General features: G+C 35.9%; 1 protein-coding gene across 6 annotated transcripts in view; it reads left to right on the forward strand.

Annotated features, from left to right (window-relative positions):
- Positions 1 to 19,538, forward strand: part of TXNRD2 (thioredoxin reductase 2) — an 82,122-nt gene that overhangs the window by 23,046 nt on the left and 39,538 nt on the right. For 3 of the 6 annotated variants that reach the window (XM_083803494.1, XM_083803492.1, XM_083803493.1), the window contains 6 exons: positions 943 to 1,079; positions 6,347 to 6,442; positions 6,669 to 6,761; positions 7,601 to 7,672; positions 9,508 to 9,605; positions 11,844 to 14,713. In XM_083803494.1, the coding sequence (XP_083659620.1) occupies positions 943 to 1,079; positions 6,347 to 6,442; positions 6,669 to 6,761; positions 7,601 to 7,672; positions 9,508 to 9,605; positions 11,844 to 11,967 (620 nt within the window). In that variant the 3' untranslated portion in view covers positions 11,968 to 14,713. Of the gene's footprint in view, positions 1 to 942; positions 1,080 to 6,346; positions 6,443 to 6,668; positions 6,762 to 7,600; positions 7,673 to 9,507; positions 9,606 to 11,843; positions 14,714 to 19,538 lie in introns of those variants that run through there. The other 3 variants (XR_014573480.1, XR_014573481.1, XR_014573482.1) reach the window with 1 other exon arrangement.

Genomic DNA, 19,538 nt, shown 5'->3' on the forward strand with positions numbered 1-19,538 from the left:
TATTTTCACTGTGCTTATTAACCTTCAAATACGCTTGAAAAAATGATTTTTATTTAAGATTCAATTTCTGGATCAAATAGATACTCTGTAGACAGCTCAGTAGAGTTTGTATCAAGACTTTATGCAGAAGACACTATGAAAATATTTTTGAAGATGTGTAGGTTGAAAAGTAATTTAGAGAGAGAATAGTCATATGGAAGAGATATAACTTAAAATCTTTGGAAGAGGAAGCTGTAATAAAATCCAAGTTCAGTAGAACTTTGCCTAATTTGGTTTATAAATACATTGAAATGGTAGTTTTAAATTCTACAGAATGGTTATATGGAGCTTGAGCTAAATATTAAATATTTCAGCATTAAGGACTTGAGAGCAAAGTTGATGAACTTTATCACCCAGACTGAGGGAACTAAAAAAGGTTTTAAATATCAGATAACAAGAAAAGAGGACTTCAGGAATGTTTGACACTGAATGGAATTACTAATCATTTGTATCCGCAAGTGTGCACAACAGGCTATTTGTTAATATTGAGTGCCATTCAGTTAGTGTTTATTAGAAACTTTCAGCATAAAGTTGCTTTATTACATATATATTTATGGTACTTAAGCAAATATTGCACATTTAGAATCTGCGATAAATTTTAAACCGTCTGGGTTTTTTGCACTTTGTGCAGTGGATGGTGTCCTGCATATTTTTAAAGAATAACTTTAGTTGAAATAATCTGAGCAAAGGCAATAGTAATAGATCTGCTTTCACAAAGAAATTGATATCCGTACTTTCTACTCTTATGGCTTTTTCTGTGTCAGATACATTTTGTCTTCTTTCTACTTGGACTATCAAATCGCACAAAGCTCTTGGAAACGTGCACTGGAGGATGCCAGCTTTTTAGATTAACACTGCTGAAGTTTTCCAATGGTTTTTATTTTAATTTCTTTTTTCCTTAAGGTCGGGCTCCTGACACCAAAGCTCTCAATTTGGAGACAGTTGGAGTGAAAACTAATTCTGAAACTGGAAAGATCATTGTGGATGCCAGTGAAGCTACTTCTGTTCCTCACATTTACGCAGTTGGAGACATAACAGAGGTACTGAGTCTACATAAACTATTTTACAATAACAGGAAGCCAACTTTGTTCCTGACTAATAACTAGTCCCCAGATGTCGTCATGCTCTAGCATATATCTTAGTGTTTTGCTCTTTTTCATTTTGTACAGCTGTAGTGTTTATGCCCGCCACCTGGGTCAGTAATTTCCTTCACATGGATCTCGTGAAATATCAGCATTAGAGATTATTACTGATGTTTATCAGGGAATGTATCATTGGTCAGAGGCTCGTAATAACGTCTTTATCACTTCAGTTATCTTTCTAATAATGTTTTTATCACTTCAGGTGTATGACTTCATGCTGCCTTAATGCTGAGTGAAAGTAGTTCTTACCTTCTGATGTTGAATACACTTTTGGGGAATGACCACAACAATTCTGCTGAGATTAATCATATGATAGCATTTCTGCTTCCTGACATAACGTGGTCTGGACAAAAGTATATGCCTCTAGAACAAGAAAAAGCCATTGCTTCAAAAGCAAAGGCGTTGACTTCTGTCAAAGGATTCACATGACTTGTGAATGTTTATGCCAAGTAAACATTAGTGGTGGTGGTGTTTGTTTTTTTGTTTTTGTTCCTTTGTTTTTGTAAAAGGAAAAGGTATTATTAACTTAAGCAAAACAATTTACTACTTGTTACAGGTGCAAAACCAGAATTTTGTGACCTTAGTCTAGCACTCTTGTTGATCTACAGTTATCTGTAATAAGAATATTTTTCCCTGATCAAAGTGCACTCAAATTCTTTCAATCCCTAAATTTTCAGTTTACAGAAGAACTCAGAATTTCTACTCTAAGTTGGGAATCTTTGACAATGTTATAATATAATGTATGCTGGATTCTGAACTGTACAGATACAAGGAGGATGTTTTCATCAGCTGCTTACTGTTCCCAAAGAAACTGGGCAATAATATAGAATATAGAGACTGGGCATCACAAGATACAGAATTCTCATATCTGTCACTTAACTTAATGGAAATGAGCACATCCCTTCCTATTAAAGTTGCTTTTTATGTATAGTGAGGCCATCTTTATGAAAGTCTGGTAAATCTAAATACTGTGGTGATACCCAAACCACATATATAGTATGATTTGAGAGATCTTTTAAAGATTTCTCATTCTGCCACACATAAAGCTCCCAGGTGTTCTTGAGTTTTTGAAGAGATGTAGCGGGTTACATAATGTCTTGGAATAGCCTGCAGATCCCTGACTGGATGCTGGAACAGTCGGAGACACTTAAATCTCATAAATCTATTGGCGATTCCTGACCTCTTTACCTCTTTGTAGACGTGTGTCTTCCTGTCTGTCTCCATCTTTATGTGAATGACTTGCTATTTCCTTTTAAACTGTGTGAAAACTCTTTCCTGCTCAGCTATTTCTCCTTTTATTCATTGCTCTCCACAACTTCTCTGTACTATCCAGTCACTCAGAGAGAGCTTTGGGGTTATGTACAGTTCTCCTTTCTTCTCTCTTCACATAGAGGTGCCCTCTGTGTTTGTCACTTCATGCTCTGGGATATTTCCTGAAGTCCACTTTCTTCTCAGTGACCTAAGGCGCCTGCTCATCCCTGATATATGCCTTGGTTAGGCTTTCCAATTTCATAACTACTCTTTTTAATTTAATCCAATTAGCAGTTGTTAGAGGCAGTGCTGGCAAGGTCTTAAGTTCTGTTGCTCCCTTTGCTGCCAATCTGCTGTGTTATTTTGGGCAAGTCGTTTCCGTTTGGGTGCTTTTTGTATTCTGCCTTTTGAGGATTTAGTTGAGTTACAAATATAAAGTTAGAGTCAGGATGCTCTCATCTTTCCTATTCTGCATCTAGAAAATCAGGTCAACATTTACTTGTCATTTTCGTTTTGTTGTTAAAACCTGGATTTCCTTTTCCTGTTTTTGTTCTTAGTAGTGCAGATTTCTGAACCCGAGTTGTGTAATATGCACTTCTAAATGTGTTAAGAACAGCAACACGCTTTTATACCGTGTACAGTTGGGAAAACTGGACAGTTAAATCAGTGTTCTGTAGAAATATTCTCAAGCTTTTGTCTCCATATGGGCTAAATATAGGGAATTAAGGGAATCACAATATAGTACTTACGCATTTATAGAGTTTAAAGATAGAAGGAACTATCTTGTCTGACTCCGTTACAATATGAGCTATGTAATTCCACTGGGTAAGCAATACAGTTATTTTGTTTGAATATCCAAATGAATTTTGTCTTTTGTAAAAGCAGAATAGATTTAGATAATAAGTTTTATTGGCATGGGAATCAGCAGTGGAACAAAGTTCCCATTGTTGGTGTTGGTGCACATCTCAGCTGGATACACTTGATTCTTCTGTGCGTATTCTTTAAGAACCACAAAGCTGTAGAGCTTGGCATGTAATATTGTCTGGGTGAGACCACTCAAGGGGCAGGAAAGGGAATTTTGTTCCCTGTGAATGAGCATCTGTGATCCCTAATATTATTTATAAAATAGGATTTAGTCTCTGGTGTCCCTCTCAGGATCGCTCATTGTTCTTCTCTCTACCTGCCAGATTTTCTTTGCTATCATAAAGTGCTATTGCTTATATGTTTGCAAGTAGTTCTCAACCTCTCCTCCTTCTTCCTTTACCAGGCCACACTGAATAGACACTAAATTTCTACTGAATAGCAAAAACTTTTTTTTTTAAATTCAGTGCCCTGGCTGAAAGGGGAGTAGTGAAAGAAGGGAAAGGGGAGTTTCATGATATGGTTAGAATGAGTGTTTTCATTTGGCAATCATACCCATCTGGCACAAATGGGAAACTATGTGTGCATGGGTGTCTTGTTGCACCCTTGTATGAAAAAATAAATCCTAATGTTATGCAAGCTGTTCATCTGGAGAAAGGGAAGGGGAAAAAATACAACCTCCCAGAGATTGGTCAGTCTGTCTACCATCAAAAAAAAGATTCTCAGACTTTGGCAAAAATATGTTTTCAACTGACAGGTAAAACTGCATTTAGGCATTTTCATTTTCTGTAATCATGATGAGGATGACCAGGCTGGAATTTTAATGTGATTTTTTTTTCAGTGATAATATAAGCTCTGTCTGTTAAAATCCTTCTTCTAGTGGTATTAATGTTGAAAAGCATGGCACAGAGCATGAAGAAGTTCTCTTAGAAGGAGGTTTATCATATGTGCATGCCACTATACATCTGTCATATTTCAAAGGGTGTTGTAACAAAGATGTGTAGAGAAGGTGGAATGTACTGTATGTTTCTTTGAATAGAAATAAGACCAAAAAAGAGTCGTGTTAGAACAAATACACAGTACTTCAAAGCTTTTTAAACTCTCTTAGGAGCCATCTTGTTTAAATGTATAATACATTAGAGGATTCTTATGAACAATTTGTATCCATAATAATCATGAGGGCAGTTCTACACATGACTGCAAAGTGAATGTTCTTTTCAAATATTTACCAGGGAAAGTCTTTAAGCCATTGTTTATGAGAAATTGGACTTTATCTGCATGGATGTTTTTGTAATTAGTTGGGTTTTATGGAATGCATAGCAGTGCTTTCACAATTTTATCTCTAGTTCCAATCTTCTATTCATTTCTGGAATGCCAAAACAACATCTGTATTTCCTGCTACAGAAATGATTGGCAGCCATGTTTCAGGCAAATGTGTGCAAGAAAAAACAAATGGCAAATTTCATCTGCTAAATGACATTTACAGACTTGAAAGTCAAAATGCTGTTTTTGAAAAACCATGACGATGTATCTTAGGGGAAAAAGGCATAGACTTACAGTTTTGTCATTTGTCGTGAGCTATGGGGAAAAATAGGTTTGTCTTTGTAAACAGAATAGTAGTGTCTGTTAACAGGTTAGATATAATGTTTCGGTTTATTTTTTGCAATGAAAGTTTTAGCATAAGGGGTTATTAGTATAGATAAAAACAAATGTGTTTTAATATGCAGATAATTGATACAGTATGTGTAATGTAGTAAACGGTAGCTAACACCATGTACAGAACTTGTTTAAGGGAATATAAAGAAAAGAGAAGCTGGGAAAGAAGAATGGTTTCCAGTAAATGCTCAGAAAAGTCAGGTTAATGAAGAAACATTTGAAAAACTTCAATGTATGTGGTGGGAAATCCTTATTTTGTTTTCTGCTGAAGGCTGTTTTTGAGGGCTTGCTGAATGACCAGCTCCAAAGTGGAGTTTTGCATAAATGTGGCAAGTGTTGGATCTAGATAGGACCTGTATGAAGCAAAATTTCACAGTCTTTATAAAGCATTCCTCATTGTCCCGTAAAGGTGTTGTTTTTCAGTTATGGCTTTCTTATGTCTCCATATCTTTCCTTCTAGACTTGTGACCCCTTTCCTAATCTCAGACAGGCATCTTGATACAGTCTTAGATGAACTCTTAAATAACTTTCTTTGACTAGATTTATGAAGTTTTCTCTGGCTTATCAACGTCAATGGACTATTCTTCCTCAGGCTTCAAAAAACTTGCTTTGAAGATGCCATTTTTCAGTTTGCAAAAACTTCCAGCTTCTTTAAAACTAGCATTGGAGTTCTGATGCTCCAGTGGCGTTGTGTCAGCACTAGAAATTAGGATTCTGGCACATTGCTTGACCTGTTTGGATGTAAAAAGTAGTCAGGACTTGTGGCTTGAATTGAAGCATGTCCTGGTCGTATTTTGCTGTTATGTCATTTTTCATTTGCAGGAAGTTAGCATTTGCCCACAGAACATCCTTTTCATGCCTCTCCCTAACACCAGAGCCTGAGATTAGGACCAATTCAAACTATGGGTTGCAGCGTGGGCAAAATAGTGTTCCTGTTTCCCAATCCAGGGCCAACATAGAGAGTCTATGTCTACAAATAGCGAAGTTTGCGCCTGTTGACTCCGTGTTCTGTAAAAATGCATCGGGCAACTTTTTTAAAAAAAAAAGTTCTGGTAGATTTTAAAACACTGTTCCTTATACTAGTTTTTTTTTTTTTTTTCCTGCTTTAAAAAGACCATCTGGTAAGCTTACCGATGGCTTACTTTGGAAAGAGAGGGTGAAATGGATGGTTAACATGTTAACATCCTCTGCTTTTCAGGGAGTGACATAAGATGTGAGGTTTTTATACATTGATTGTATGCATGTTTGGACGGAAATTATTAGTGCCTTCTCCATTTGGAGCACTGGCTGCTAAGCTGGAATTCCAAAGATTTGGCCTTCCTCTGCCCGTTGTCCCAGGAGAAATCCTTGGATGCTACTTCTCTTAGGTAAAACAAAGCTTTGTGCTCTTTTCTCAGGGCCGTCCTGAATTGACACCCACAGCAATAGCTGCAGGAAAACTGCTGGCTCAGCGTCTTTTTGGCCAGTCTTCAGAATTGATGGACTATGACAATGTGAGTTACTTCTTTTTTCAGTAATAAAAACAAATCTTTCTTTTTTCTTTTTTTATTTTTTTTTTCTGAAAAGGGTATTTAAAGGAATTGTATTTTTCCATCTGGAATCTAGTTTTGACAGCCAAAACAGATGTGTGTGACAGAGCTGCTCTTCTCAGTCATGCAAAATTCTCCCCTGCAGCTGCTTCATATGGTTCACAGTAACACTTTGTATCCTGATGAACAGGTACCTACTACAGTTTTCACTCCCTTGGAATATGGTTGTGTTGGGCTGTCGGAAGAAAAAGCCGTGCAGTGTTACGGATCAGATAATATCGAGGTATGAAAATGTTTTTAATTTATAGCTTGTGTCAGAGTTGTACTATGGAAAAAATAAAAGTCCCCCAAATGCTGTATTTGCAGCTAGGGAGTTGGTGTCTTCAGAAGAGCTCAGGACTTTAAAAATATTGCAGTATGTCATAATGGAAACTATTACCTAGTGGGCTTAAAATTATTGGCTGTCTGATGGTTTTAACCTAGCTGCCATTTCAATAAATGATATTGCACAGCATCATTAAATAACAGTTACGTTCCTTTTAGTTGTCAGAAGTGCAGGTCAGGTTGTTTAGTCTAAGTTTTATGGATGTCCCCAGAAACATTCTCACAGGTTGTTCAATGTTATCTTTGTGGCTGAAATATCTTGATATGATGTGTGTGCATTGCATTTTGATGAAGAAACCTGATATGCCATATATTCACACCCAACCTTCTGATATGAGGATGAGATTAAGGTACGTGTGGTGAAGAAATTCATAATCACTATATAATAAGACAAAATTCAAACAAATCACACTTGAAAAGATATTTTATGTTATTTTTATTCACTCATCAAAAAGAATGTCAGTATATGATGCAGTAATTTATGGAAATACAAAGTGCAGTACTCTACTTCAGTTTGTTATTAGTTCTGATTTTAATGCTTTTGAAATATACCTGAAGTTTATACTTGAGTGTTCCAGAATTGTTACCTGTTTTTTTTGTTTAAAATAATGAACATGAATTAATGTTTTTTTCTATAACGTTATCAAATATGTAGTAATAGTAATGGTTATAATATAAAGCATCATTTTTTAATGTAATAGTACATTCTAATACAAATGTTACTGTTTTCCTTACCAGGTATACCATGCATATTATAAACCTTTAGAGTTTACAGTGGCTGAAAGAGATGCAACTCAATGCTATATGAAAGTGAGTGTTGTGAGCATTTAACTTGCTTTTAACTTAAAACAATATACGTGGTACAGCCAGCTTTGAGGAATACTGTCTAGCAAAAAAAAAAAAAGAGCACTTTCTGAAATGGTTGAGATCTTTTTTGGTGATAGCCTGTTTCTCTAGCGTAACTTCAAATATTTAATATTTATTACTTACTCCATTGCATCTTGAAAGTGCTTTGTAGGTATTAGCATTTTTCAGAAGTGATGTTCTACTGATTGATACCATCTATGGGCTGCTGTTAAGGTCCAAACAAATATTCTAACTTCCATAGAGATCAATCTCTGCTTCCCCCAGTGAAGTTCTTAACTAGCTCTAGTAATATTTGAGGCCATCTCTTATGAAAGTATACAACCATTTAAAAAAAAAGATGCACAAGGCTAACAAAACTAGCATAACTGTTCCCTGTCTTAGTTATGAAAATAAAAACCACCTGGTTTAGACCAAAATGTTGGATTTGAAGCATGTCTTCTAGAGCAATCCAATTTCTTCACTCTTCAAAAGTTCTGTGATACACCTGCCCATAATAGAGAATCTTAAATAAGGTGAATGTATCTGATTGTTAGAATATATCATAGTTTTCTTTTTCATTCTTTTCTCCTAAATATTAGGGAGCTGTCTTACTGGAATAAATGTAATAATTGCTGTATGTGAATCACAAATTATTATGCTATTATGATTTTGTTAAGTAAGGAATATCCATTGTTAATAGCTGTAACCAGTTTTTCTAATATTTTGTCACATTGGACTTTTGTAAGTAGCTTAGCAACTTTGCCTTAACTATCCCAAGCGCCATTGCAGCTAAGGGGATGCTAATTCTTTTAGCTATTCCCTTTGAATTGTGTCAATGAAAGTGAATATTTGAGAACAAAATAGTAATGTCATAATAAATGTTGGATGGCATTGAATATGGTTCTTGTTAAACTCCCCAAACAAACGAACAAACGTTGAACTTAGAATTTAACACTGTAGTGCAAGAGGGTTTTTTCTTTAAAACTTTATTTAAACTACCATGTCAGAATTGCTGCTGTTACTGGGATTCTTAATGACAATATCCAAGTCTTTACTGAGTAGCAGAACCAAACAGATTAGTGATGATGTAATGCTTGATGGGATGGTATAGGGATAGACTGATTTTATTCTCATAACGATAAACATGATGTCCTTATAGGAACAATTTTTTTTTTTTTAGTCAGTTCTCTGATAAAAGTTAAGTGTGTATTGACTCAGGCCTTCACAAATGCTTAGTTACTCACCCTCATCTTTGCTTGCTACCAAGACTTGACTGCTGTTTAGGTTATGTGGCTGATGTGGTAAAAGCGTCTTGCCAAGCAAGCTTCCGTAAGTGTAAGGAATTACAAAGGCACAAAATATCTTATAATTGGTAGCGGTCATCTGCGGAAATACCGCTGATTAGCTACTAAGAATACCTGCAAAAGCTCAGACACTGAAGGTGGTCCTTCAGTGTCAAGATGTCTGTAGTGTAGCAATTAAACTAATGAAGGTATTTTGAAATTTTCATACAAATGACAAACAGAAAAGTATTCAATATACCACAAATTGTTGCTGTCAGTGGCTCCCTGAAGTCTGAAAGAAATATGCTAATAAAGCTTTGATTCAGGAAACTGCTCAGGGACAAGCATAAGATCTATTGAAGTCACTAAGATTTAAGCAAGTGCGTAAGTTCTTGGCACAGTGGGAATTGACAGCTGAACTAGGATCTCGGGGCACTTCAATTTCATTTAATTCAACTTCGTGCCTTATCTTTAGATGTTCTAAGAAAAGATTTCTATGTAATGTATTGTTTTCAGATGGTGTGCTTACGAGAGAGAGAGCAACGAATCCTTGGCCTTCATTTCATTGGACCAAATGCAGGCGAAGTTATTCAAGGATTTGCTCTTGGAATCAAGTAAGTACAAAAGAATGTCTCTAGTTTCTAAAGCCTGCTTTTTAAATTATTGTAAGATTATAAAAGATAGCTGCCTAGTTTTGGCAACACTATAAAGAATCCTTGCTTTTTGTTACTTTATGTAGTATTGCACATATTTCTACTAAAAATACTGCAGTTCTTCATTAAGATATACTGGATTTAGCTATTGTAATACCGGATATAGTTAAGGAACAACTGATGAAAATACATCGTTGGCTCAGTATCATTAAAGCAAAAATTATAATTGTGCATTAACAAACTAATGTTAGTTTTCTCGAAGTGTAGCTGCTTTTGCATCCCATGCACAGGATAGGAAATTGCTGCATAGTTTTGCAAGTCCCTTTAAAAGGATATTTGTGTTTTCCATTAAAAGCTTTCTTACACCTGCCGATCGTTTCCTTTTTTTTTAATCTCATCTTTAAATGTGCACGGTTTGCTCCTTAAAAAGTCAGCAAGGAGTTGCATGAATTTTAAGCTTCTGTGTATAAACCAACCAGTATGTGATAAGGTAAGAAGCAGTATCTGTAGGTTGATGGGAGAGGGAGGTACCTTTGTCTGGAACTGTCTGATAATTCCAAAAAGAAATGTACCCAAGTAGGTGAACTTTTGTGTTTTGATCTGGTTCCAGAGTTTACTCAGATTTGAATGTAGGAGTGCACTTTTCCTCACTTGTACATCTTTATTTTCACTTTGAAGGAGTAAGAAATGATTCCAGGTCCTCTCTGGTTAAAGGGAGCTGTTTTGCTCTCTTGTGTGCTAGACTTATTTGTTTTTCATTTCCCTTCTTTCTGCTGGTTTACATCTTCAGAAATGTGGATTTGTATATTTACATTATTATAGTTTTTTAAACTCATCTTTAAAGACAATAATCTGGGTTTCAAGAAATGCCCTCCCAATTGTGGTACTAGCTCATTGTCCTAAATATCATCGCTATTTTACTGCAGTTTTACTCGTGCAGTTGTGAGTGACTAGCATAAATGAAAAGCAGAAAGGATTAAGAAGGCAGGACCGCAACTATCATGTGAGCAATATCTTGGAAATCATTGATTGCAGTGTACCCTGAATACACATTTTCAACATGTGTTTGTAGTCCACTAATTGCCAGTGGTATAGATTCTAGAACTACATTTTTTAGGATGTCATTGTTTTGAAGTTTTATCCAAAATAACCAGTGAAAAGGAAGCATATGAAACTGGAGTGCTTTTCTGCCTTTCCTGAGGGAAATTAAAGCTTTAGCCACAGTAAGAGGTTTTCAGCAGGTCAGATTCTTGTATTGGTTTCTATTGTATTTCACAAATCCAGAGTTTTCAATGTGGAACACCCACTGTAAAAGCTGCTGTTCTCCATCGTCAAATATTAGGTCTCACTTCTGTTTCTCCAAAGGATGATTTTTCATCTTCACTCTCCACTTAGCACTCTGGTAACATCTATGCTCAGCGGTGCTTTTCGCTTGTTGGTGCTTTTTTGGGTATATGTGGGACACCAGAAGACTTCTGTGACTCTTTTCCCTGTATTTTGTACAGACAGAGTACATTATTCCATAGACAGCTTGAAATAATTTTCACATTTAAGTCCATTTCAGCTATTCTTACAGCATGACCTGCCAGGAATAGCAGCTCAAAGGAAAGTCATCAAATCTAAGAATGTTATTGGACAAGGAAAGGAATTAGGCTAGTGGGATTTTTAGCTCAGCTTTTTGTTCTCTCAGATGATGGAATTTTTCCTCCTGCCTATAGCATTGGTAATTTCAGTGTAAGCACTAGACTTTGTTAACAATCATAGAAGAATATTCTGGTATTACTTCCTTCATGAGATTGTTGCCTGCAGTCCTAATTTAAGATGTTCTTCCTGTGTATGCGTGGATATGTATGTATGTTTTTCCATCTGGAGTTGTTGAAACACATCTATGTACAAGAAAAGCTGAAGGCTGCAGTTTTGTCATACGTTTTTGCCATAGGCTCAGTTCCTACTTGGGATAAATTGCTTAATTCTCTCTGTCTCAACTCTTAGGACAACTCTTCTGTGCTTAACAGTGTAGTGCATTTCAATTTTGTTGTGCAAGTGCCTAAGAAATAATAAACAGCACTGAAGAATAAATGCTATTCTTCTACCTGATAAAAGTGACAAGAGTGGGATTAGCTTGACGTTTTAGGACGTTCTACCTGCTTCAGGGTGAACAGTGTATGACTTTGTGGGTCTTTTTTTTCTTTTTGGTAGATGTGGTGCTACCTACCCTCAACTAATGAAGACAATTGGCATTCACCCTACCTGTGCTGAAGAAATTACCAAGTTGCATATTACAAAACGTTCTGGCTTGGATGCAACAGTCACAGGGTGCTGAGGTTAAATACCATCCCTGGAAAGAAGGAAAAAAAGCACAAAATATATCTGAAAAGAAAATGGACACTTGAGTTGAAACAGATGACTCAATGAAACTCAATGGCTTGAGTTCCAGAAATCTTTCTCATTCTTCCTGTAGACAGCTTTTTCTCACAGCCAGACAAAGAAATGGTCTTCACACCAGCTTTAAAGCCAATGCAGTCGTGCTGTGACAAATCTCTCTTCCAAAGTGCATATAACTCTTCTCTTGTTAGGAGCTTGCGAATAATCACAGCTTTATGTATAAAAGTATATCTGAAATCATTAACATCTTGAGGTCTTCTTAAGTTTAAACAGTTGTTGTCTGAGTTTCTATGTTGGTATGGCTGACTGCCAACAGAATTTTCTCGCGCTGTTTGTGTACAGATGCCAGGCATCAGACCGGGCTTCCCTTAGAATTTTGTTGATGGTCCTATCTCCTAAGTACTTGGATAGTTCATTACTGATCCTAATATTGAACATTGAATCTTTTTGCTCACTAGTAGGAACGAGTTCCCAGTGTACGCAACAATAGGTAAGCAATCATCTTTTTTTTTTAACCTTCAAAATGTAGTATAATATCTCACAAATTACTGCTTAAACACTGTATATTAAGCAATGTTGAAAAGTAGAATCAAAGCCACTAATAATCCAGCTCATGCAGCATTTTGTGTTTGTTTTAGAATGTGGAAGTCTGGCCGATGAAGTGGTGCATTTTCATTGGTTTTGTTTTTAATACTGTCTAACTGATGAGCTGGTTTCTGCTTTTAAGTGGATTTAGATAAAGGCATATGTTACTGAAGGGAACTATATTAAACAGTGAACTCAAAAAGAAATGGCCCTGCTCAGAACACACATGGAAAATAATTATCTGCAAACTCTTTTTTCAGAGTACTGGCCAGAGTAAGAAAGCATTAATCTATTGCAAGTTTCTTAATGCAAGTTTCTGATTATTTTCCTGCTATCCACAAGGGGGAGATGCTGGCTAATTTGTGGCAAGGAAAAAACAAAACTGATAGTGAAACTTGTTCTGCGGAAGCCTGTTAAATAGGTAGCGTGACAAAGCCACAACACAAAACAAACTTCATTGAATTTCAGTCTAAGTTGCAGTTGCCATCATGTTGACATGCATAGTCAGTTTCTTGCATAGTAGAATTGTACATGTAGGAAAGGGAGAGATCAGAATGTATACTTCTAGCAATTAATTTATATCAGTGTTTTTGCATGTGTAATTTGATGTTTTCATAGCTGTCCTATGTTCTGCTTGCTACACGTTTTGGAAGAGCAGTCTGATCATGCATATCTTTTACTATTTTTTCATTGACTATTTTGCTGCTACAGATTGCAGCATGATTGATTTATTTCAAGTGTGAAATAGTTCTTTACTGTGAAAATTGTACTTGTCAGAGAAACTATTGCACAAAAATTGATCAGACATTCTAAAATACGTAGTAATAGCATTTATCATGCTCTTGTTTTCACTCGAATACTCTGTTTTTGAGGATTTGCTCTGACTTTAACAGTGACAAAAGAAATACTAAATGTTTTCTGTTCAAAGTTTCCTTATATTTCTGATCCATGAAAAAGGAAAGGCTGATGCAATTTGACTGCAAGTGGCATTCCCTATCAGATGTGCTGTTGCAATTTTTTTCCTATGAAATCATCAGTAAGCTTGTAATAGGAAAAAGAAAATTCTTTGAGTGGAAGTGTAGTCACAATACTACCTAAATATTGCCTTTAGAGGAAATGGTATGAAAACCCTACTAGGAAAAAAAAATTCCAAGCTGTAAAAATGTTTGTAGTAGATTATATTTTTGAAAATAATTTATAATATAAATTATAAAATATAAAATAATTTTATAATATTTTGAAACATTGAGATACTGAGCATCTCCGACTACAGAGATTTTGTGTTGAGAAACATCCCACCTCTGACTATACTCTAATGTGATGTGTGCAAGATATTTTTTTCCTACTGATTACCTATCATAGTTCCTTTTGCACCCCTGAATGAATATCAGTGGTCAGTCATGTGAAAGTGGCTTCTCTTCCCTGTCCTACTAATGCATCTAGTAGACTTTATCTGCCCCACAGACATATCAATGGAGAGATGAGTTCGTTTCATTCATCATAAAGTTGAAAATGATTTGAGACAACTAGTAAAGAGATCTCAAGGAAATGTGTCCTCAATATATTTGGTGTTTGAAACTAAGGCCTGTCAGCATACTTGAAATAATAGGAACTCGGTTTTAGAATTGTTGTGTTGACTGCATGAAAACTGATCCTGTATCTTGAACTGCAGCCTAGTTCTCTTCCTCATTTAGTGGAAAATGTTGCCAACTGAGGTAAAACTAAATGTACATTCGCACCTACAGAACCCTAATGTCAGAATCAACAGTAAGATAGAAAAATGACTACTAGTATGCTTTGTGCTTTTTTTCCTGAAGGATTCTTTGAGGAACTCTCCAGGGATGGTCCTTAAGAATTGTTTTTAAAAGCCTGACTAATGTCAATTGGAATGGCTGATGTATGCCACAAATTATTATTACATGTGAAAGTTAAAAATAATTTTAGTCGGGCTTTTTCTCAGGATGCCAGCTGATGAAGTTTTGTTTGTCAAACCACAGCATGGTGCAAACAAGTCTGAGCATTGCTGGGTCCCTCATATGTATTATCCTGATATTTATTGTGATGTGAATTAACAAATTAATAAACATTGTATTTTTTAGCAAGTGCTTGTATTTGGTTAATTTTGTACATATGGCTTCAGCTTGTAAAAGATTTATTTTTTGATCTTAACGCTGTTTCTCGTGGTTGAAGTACATGTTAAGGAAACTAGTAGTAGTAGACAGACTCAGGCCTGTTAATAAGGAAATGTTGATACCTGTTTTTCTCTGATGTGTAAACTGAATATCCATTATTCTGGGCTGAGTGACCTTCTAAACTATTTTAAATTTAAATTAAGAGCACCTCTGGACACAGTAGATATGGTTTCAAATATTCTATTTATCCAGCTAATGAGGTCTAACAGGTATGTTCACAGTCCATGTGTGTTGACGTGCTTTGTGAAGACTCATCAAGAGGTAACTTGGAAACTCCCCTGAAATGCAGTGCAGTCAGAGTGTTGTGCAGGGCTGCGCTATTATACATTTAGCTGTTTGGGTTTTAAACTAGAAAACATAGTGGAAAATATACGTTACAGCAAAGCCAACTAATAGCTGTGGGTACTGATAGATAAAAACACTGGAAAATGAATGAAGAAATGCTAGCAATATAAGTTTAAAAACTCTGAGAAATTTCTGTCAGAAAAGAAGGGGGCTGCATTGTTTGAATTAATCTCAGATTTTTTTCTTTACATTCAGTTACTTTGATCAGAAGTTCCCATTAAGTTGGGAGATGCTGAGCTTCTGAAAATGACTAGTTTAACGTTATTTTAGTAGCTTCCCTGGATTTGATACTGAGAAGGAATATGGACTTAACTACATTTAAAGTTATTTTTACTTCTACATTTTTACTCTGTTCTAATTTCCTGGAATATTTCACTGCAGGTTCTAACTAATTAGGATAGCTAGGAACAGTGGCTAAAAAGGGAATAAGGTAAGCAATGTTCTTGATTTTTTTCTCTGTATTTTCATATACCATTTAATCTTGCAACAAACAAGAATAACAGACAAGTATATAGACAGTGATCTTCATGAATTTATAAAATTGGGAATTGAACATACCATGTTACTTATACATAATGATAGCTTGTTCTGTACATTTAAGTTTTGCATTGTTATGCATTTTCATTTACATATGCATGTACTGTATGCCACTATACCTATTGGAAAACATTTCTACAGTTCAGATAATTCCAGATCAGGAGCTAGAAAAGTTTCAGTGCAGCAGACATGTTGCAGTATGGATCTATGTTGTTAGCAGAGTAACCATGCTAACAAACAAGTGTATTTCTAACCAAAACAGTTAAACATTGTACAGTTTCAAGTTTGAAGGCTTCTTTTCAGAGGGTAATGCTTATCCAACGAAGGAGGCAACTTTGTGTCCATCTAAATTGCCATTTTTCTAAATCCCAGTGAAATCAATGTACTAAAAGTTAATGTTAGCCGTTAATTTCAGTGGGATGCAAGCATGTGTCTTAAGTGCTTTGTTAAAGGGGAATCAATATAAGCGTATGCCAAAATGTCTTTCATTATTACAGTTGGGGAACAGGCTGCAATTATGATTCAAAACATAAAAGATACAATAGACATCTATGATTAGGCAGTGAAATATGCCTTTAATAAGCATAGTGCAGACAGTTTGTTTTGCAATAAGTAAACTTGTATAAAATTCATTGACTTTTTCATTCTTTCAGATGTGTGCTCTCTTTTAAGAGAGTTTTTTTCGTTTTATGCACAAAGTTTTCCTGATGTTATTCCAGCAGAAAGGCTAGGTTTGCATACATTTATTCTAGTGCCAAACCTGAATTTTACTGGGAGGGGAGAAAAAAGAAGAGCAGACCTTTTTTGGTTTGGGGTATTTTTGTTTGTTTGTTTGTTTGCTTGCTGGGGCAGCATGCAACAGATTTGGTGTAATTACCCTATCTGATTTTTAAGAAATTGAATGTTTCTGTCCACTGCATGTCAAAGAGCTAATTATGTTTCCGCTGTGGCACTCAAAGTCAATATTGTCAGCTCTTCTTAGTTCTAATCCTCTACATTGAATTTTGATGGGCCAGGTGAAATATCCCCTTCAGCACCTTACTGCAATTCTTGTCAATCATCTTGCCATGAAAAACATGCATATTACAAAGGCTTTGGCAACGCTGCATCTGATTTCAGTCTTTAATCTTATATGCACCTTAAGAAAACACCATTCCAACTGCTGACGTTCTGTTTGGGACATGAATGGGATTCTGTTTGCTGTGGGAAACAAAAGAAAATGATGAAATCTCTAAAGGATATAATGGAACACTTAGGCTATCGCAGCATGTAAGCTCAGTACTAAACCACTGGTCTAGGAAGAAAGCAAACAGGTTGGTGGATAGGTACAGAAATTAAGCAAAAGATTTCATGTAAGAAGGAAAAGGCAGGTGTCTTTATTTGTCATGTGATTATAAAATACCTCGTTTCAAGCTCTACTAGAGTTAGGAAGATTTCACCCCTATCTTTGAAAGCAGTGCTGTTCACTAAAGTCAATTTCTAAGCATGGCATCTGAGTACTGTGTGCCATTTTCTTGTTGTTTCTTATAGACAAGATCTAGCACATTTAAAATCTGCTGGTCCTACTATGGAAAATTAACATCATCCCTTAGAAGCTGGAATATAAACTAATAAGGCACATTTCCAGAATCTGATTGCATCAGTCAGAAAGATACAGTACGAAGAGAAAAGTGGATATTACCTGGGGGTGTTGTGTGAAATGGAGACCAGTCTTGTTTGAACAAGGTGCTTTGCATTGTTAGCTAGGTAGAGGTATTGGGAGTTGCAGCCTGTCAGAACCAGCATCTCCAAGGAGGGGGCGGGGGAAAATTTTTCCAGGCAAAAATCTATGCAGTTTGTGATAGGGTATGTCTAATGTATTAATACAATAATTTAAGGAAACCCTCTGTGCTTCATGAAAGATGAATACTCACCCTTTCTGCGTCTCCTCTCCCATTTTCCTTCAGCGTATACGAAGACCAGAAAGTGTTGTGTGGATTTTTTTTTCTGTCCTTCTTTCCCTTACCTTCAAGCAACCTGCGAATCAGACTTGTTCTTCCTTGTTTTGGCAGAAAACAGAAGAACAACAAGATTCCTCTTAAATCTTTCACAAGAAGACTTCTTTTTCCCAAGGCTGTGTTAGGATTTTGAATTATATATGTGGTAACAAATCTAAGGCAAAATTACTATAGATGCTTGTTTATTCTATGTTTATTAAAGTATTAAATAAATATTTTAGTAAAATAAGGAAATAACTAACATTTTCTAAAATACCAAGGGGAAGAAAACTGAAAAAAGAAAAGACAGCTTTTAGGCTTTACGCTTTAAAAAAAAATATCAAGAAAATACATTAATACTTCACCTTCTTTGCAATGTTACAGTAAGACAATGCTCAAATGCAAATTATTACACTGTGTACTTCTAACAAAACAGAGTCAGAACTGAATGCAACCAAACAATACTCTATTCACGCAGTGTCAGAGCAACAAGCTATGTTGCAGCTTTTAACTATGCAGGAGGTTGAGCTGTCTTACATGATGCCTTAGAGTTTCTAACACAATTAGTGATGCTCAGGAATCTTTATTTAAACAAATTTAGTTTTTCAACAGGGACAAAGGATTGAGCTTTGGCATTTTTATTAAATCCTGGTAATCTTCCTTTTTGTGTCTCAAAGGATGAAGAGGAAGTGCATTAATTTTCACATGAAGGCAAATTGTACAAACACAGCTGAAAACATCAGGAAATACAGGGATTTTCCTTAGAGAGATGCCATTAACTAATGTTCTGCTGGAAAGAGACTCCTAAATTATTGGGCACAGTAGTTTGGGCGGCAGGACACTCATACTCTGATAGCACTGTTCAGTTCAGCTTGCTTAGATGAATGATTCCTGATTCCAGTAATATAGAAAGCAGAGATTATTAACCATATAACAGGAAGTAATTTAAAAGACACAGGCTGATTTGAAGACTTAAGAAATGGGTTTCAGATTATCAAAGGATTTAATTAATTTACATCAGACTGAGATCTAATTAAATCATGAGAGACCTTTTGATTTTTGCCTCTTCAAGTTCTTATTGAGTTTATTTTTTAGACCTATTTCAAACACAGGAAAAATAAGGACAATTCTCTTGACACTTCGGATTTTGCTTGCATTGATTCCTGGCCATATATCCCAGACATATGTAGAATGTAAGTTTTGGGTCAAGATTTTGATCTTGTCCTTGAGTAGAGAGGAATAAAATTAAATGTCTTTCTTTTTTTTTTCTGGCTTTCTGCAAGATTTTCATTCTATTACATTTAGTTACATTTAGTCCCGTTCAAGAGTTAATGAGCGAATCCCCTTTGGATGGGAGTCCAAAGCGTCCAATGTATTCTTAAGAGAGCATTTCAGGATTTTCTGCTTGCCCCTTCCTTTAACTCCCTTGCACTTTCTGAACCTGGTAATGCCACAGCATCAGAGGAGACAGTTCTAAATAACTCCTGTCCTTAGCTGTGGCGTAGTCTCTGTTGAAGAATAAGAGATCATCCATTTGAGAGTGTTTATATTGTGACCTTCTGAAGGGCGTCATCTTTCCTTAATGACAAAATGCATCGGATTCACAGGTTGTGACAACAGTGCCTCAGGGTTTGCCTGACAGTGGCAGAATGGAGCATTAGATGAAATCTGCTTGTAAAATGCAAGGTGGTTTTCTCCGTCGCTGTGGTTATTGAGAGCTCTAAGGTCTTACACTTTTTGTATCAAGTAGCAAAATATTGAAGCATGTGAAGTACCCTGGACTGCACTAAGATTGTCTGCATGTGGGGCTAAAACCTCTTTGTGAAGCCACCTCCTTGTCTTGCCTTCTGGTTCTGGAAGTCCTAACATTTCTC

The sequence above is a fragment of the Anser anser genome (genome assembly GCF_964211835.1).
Source record: "Anser anser genome assembly, chromosome: 18".
Taxonomy (NCBI): domain Eukaryota; kingdom Metazoa; phylum Chordata; class Aves; order Anseriformes; family Anatidae; genus Anser; species Anser anser.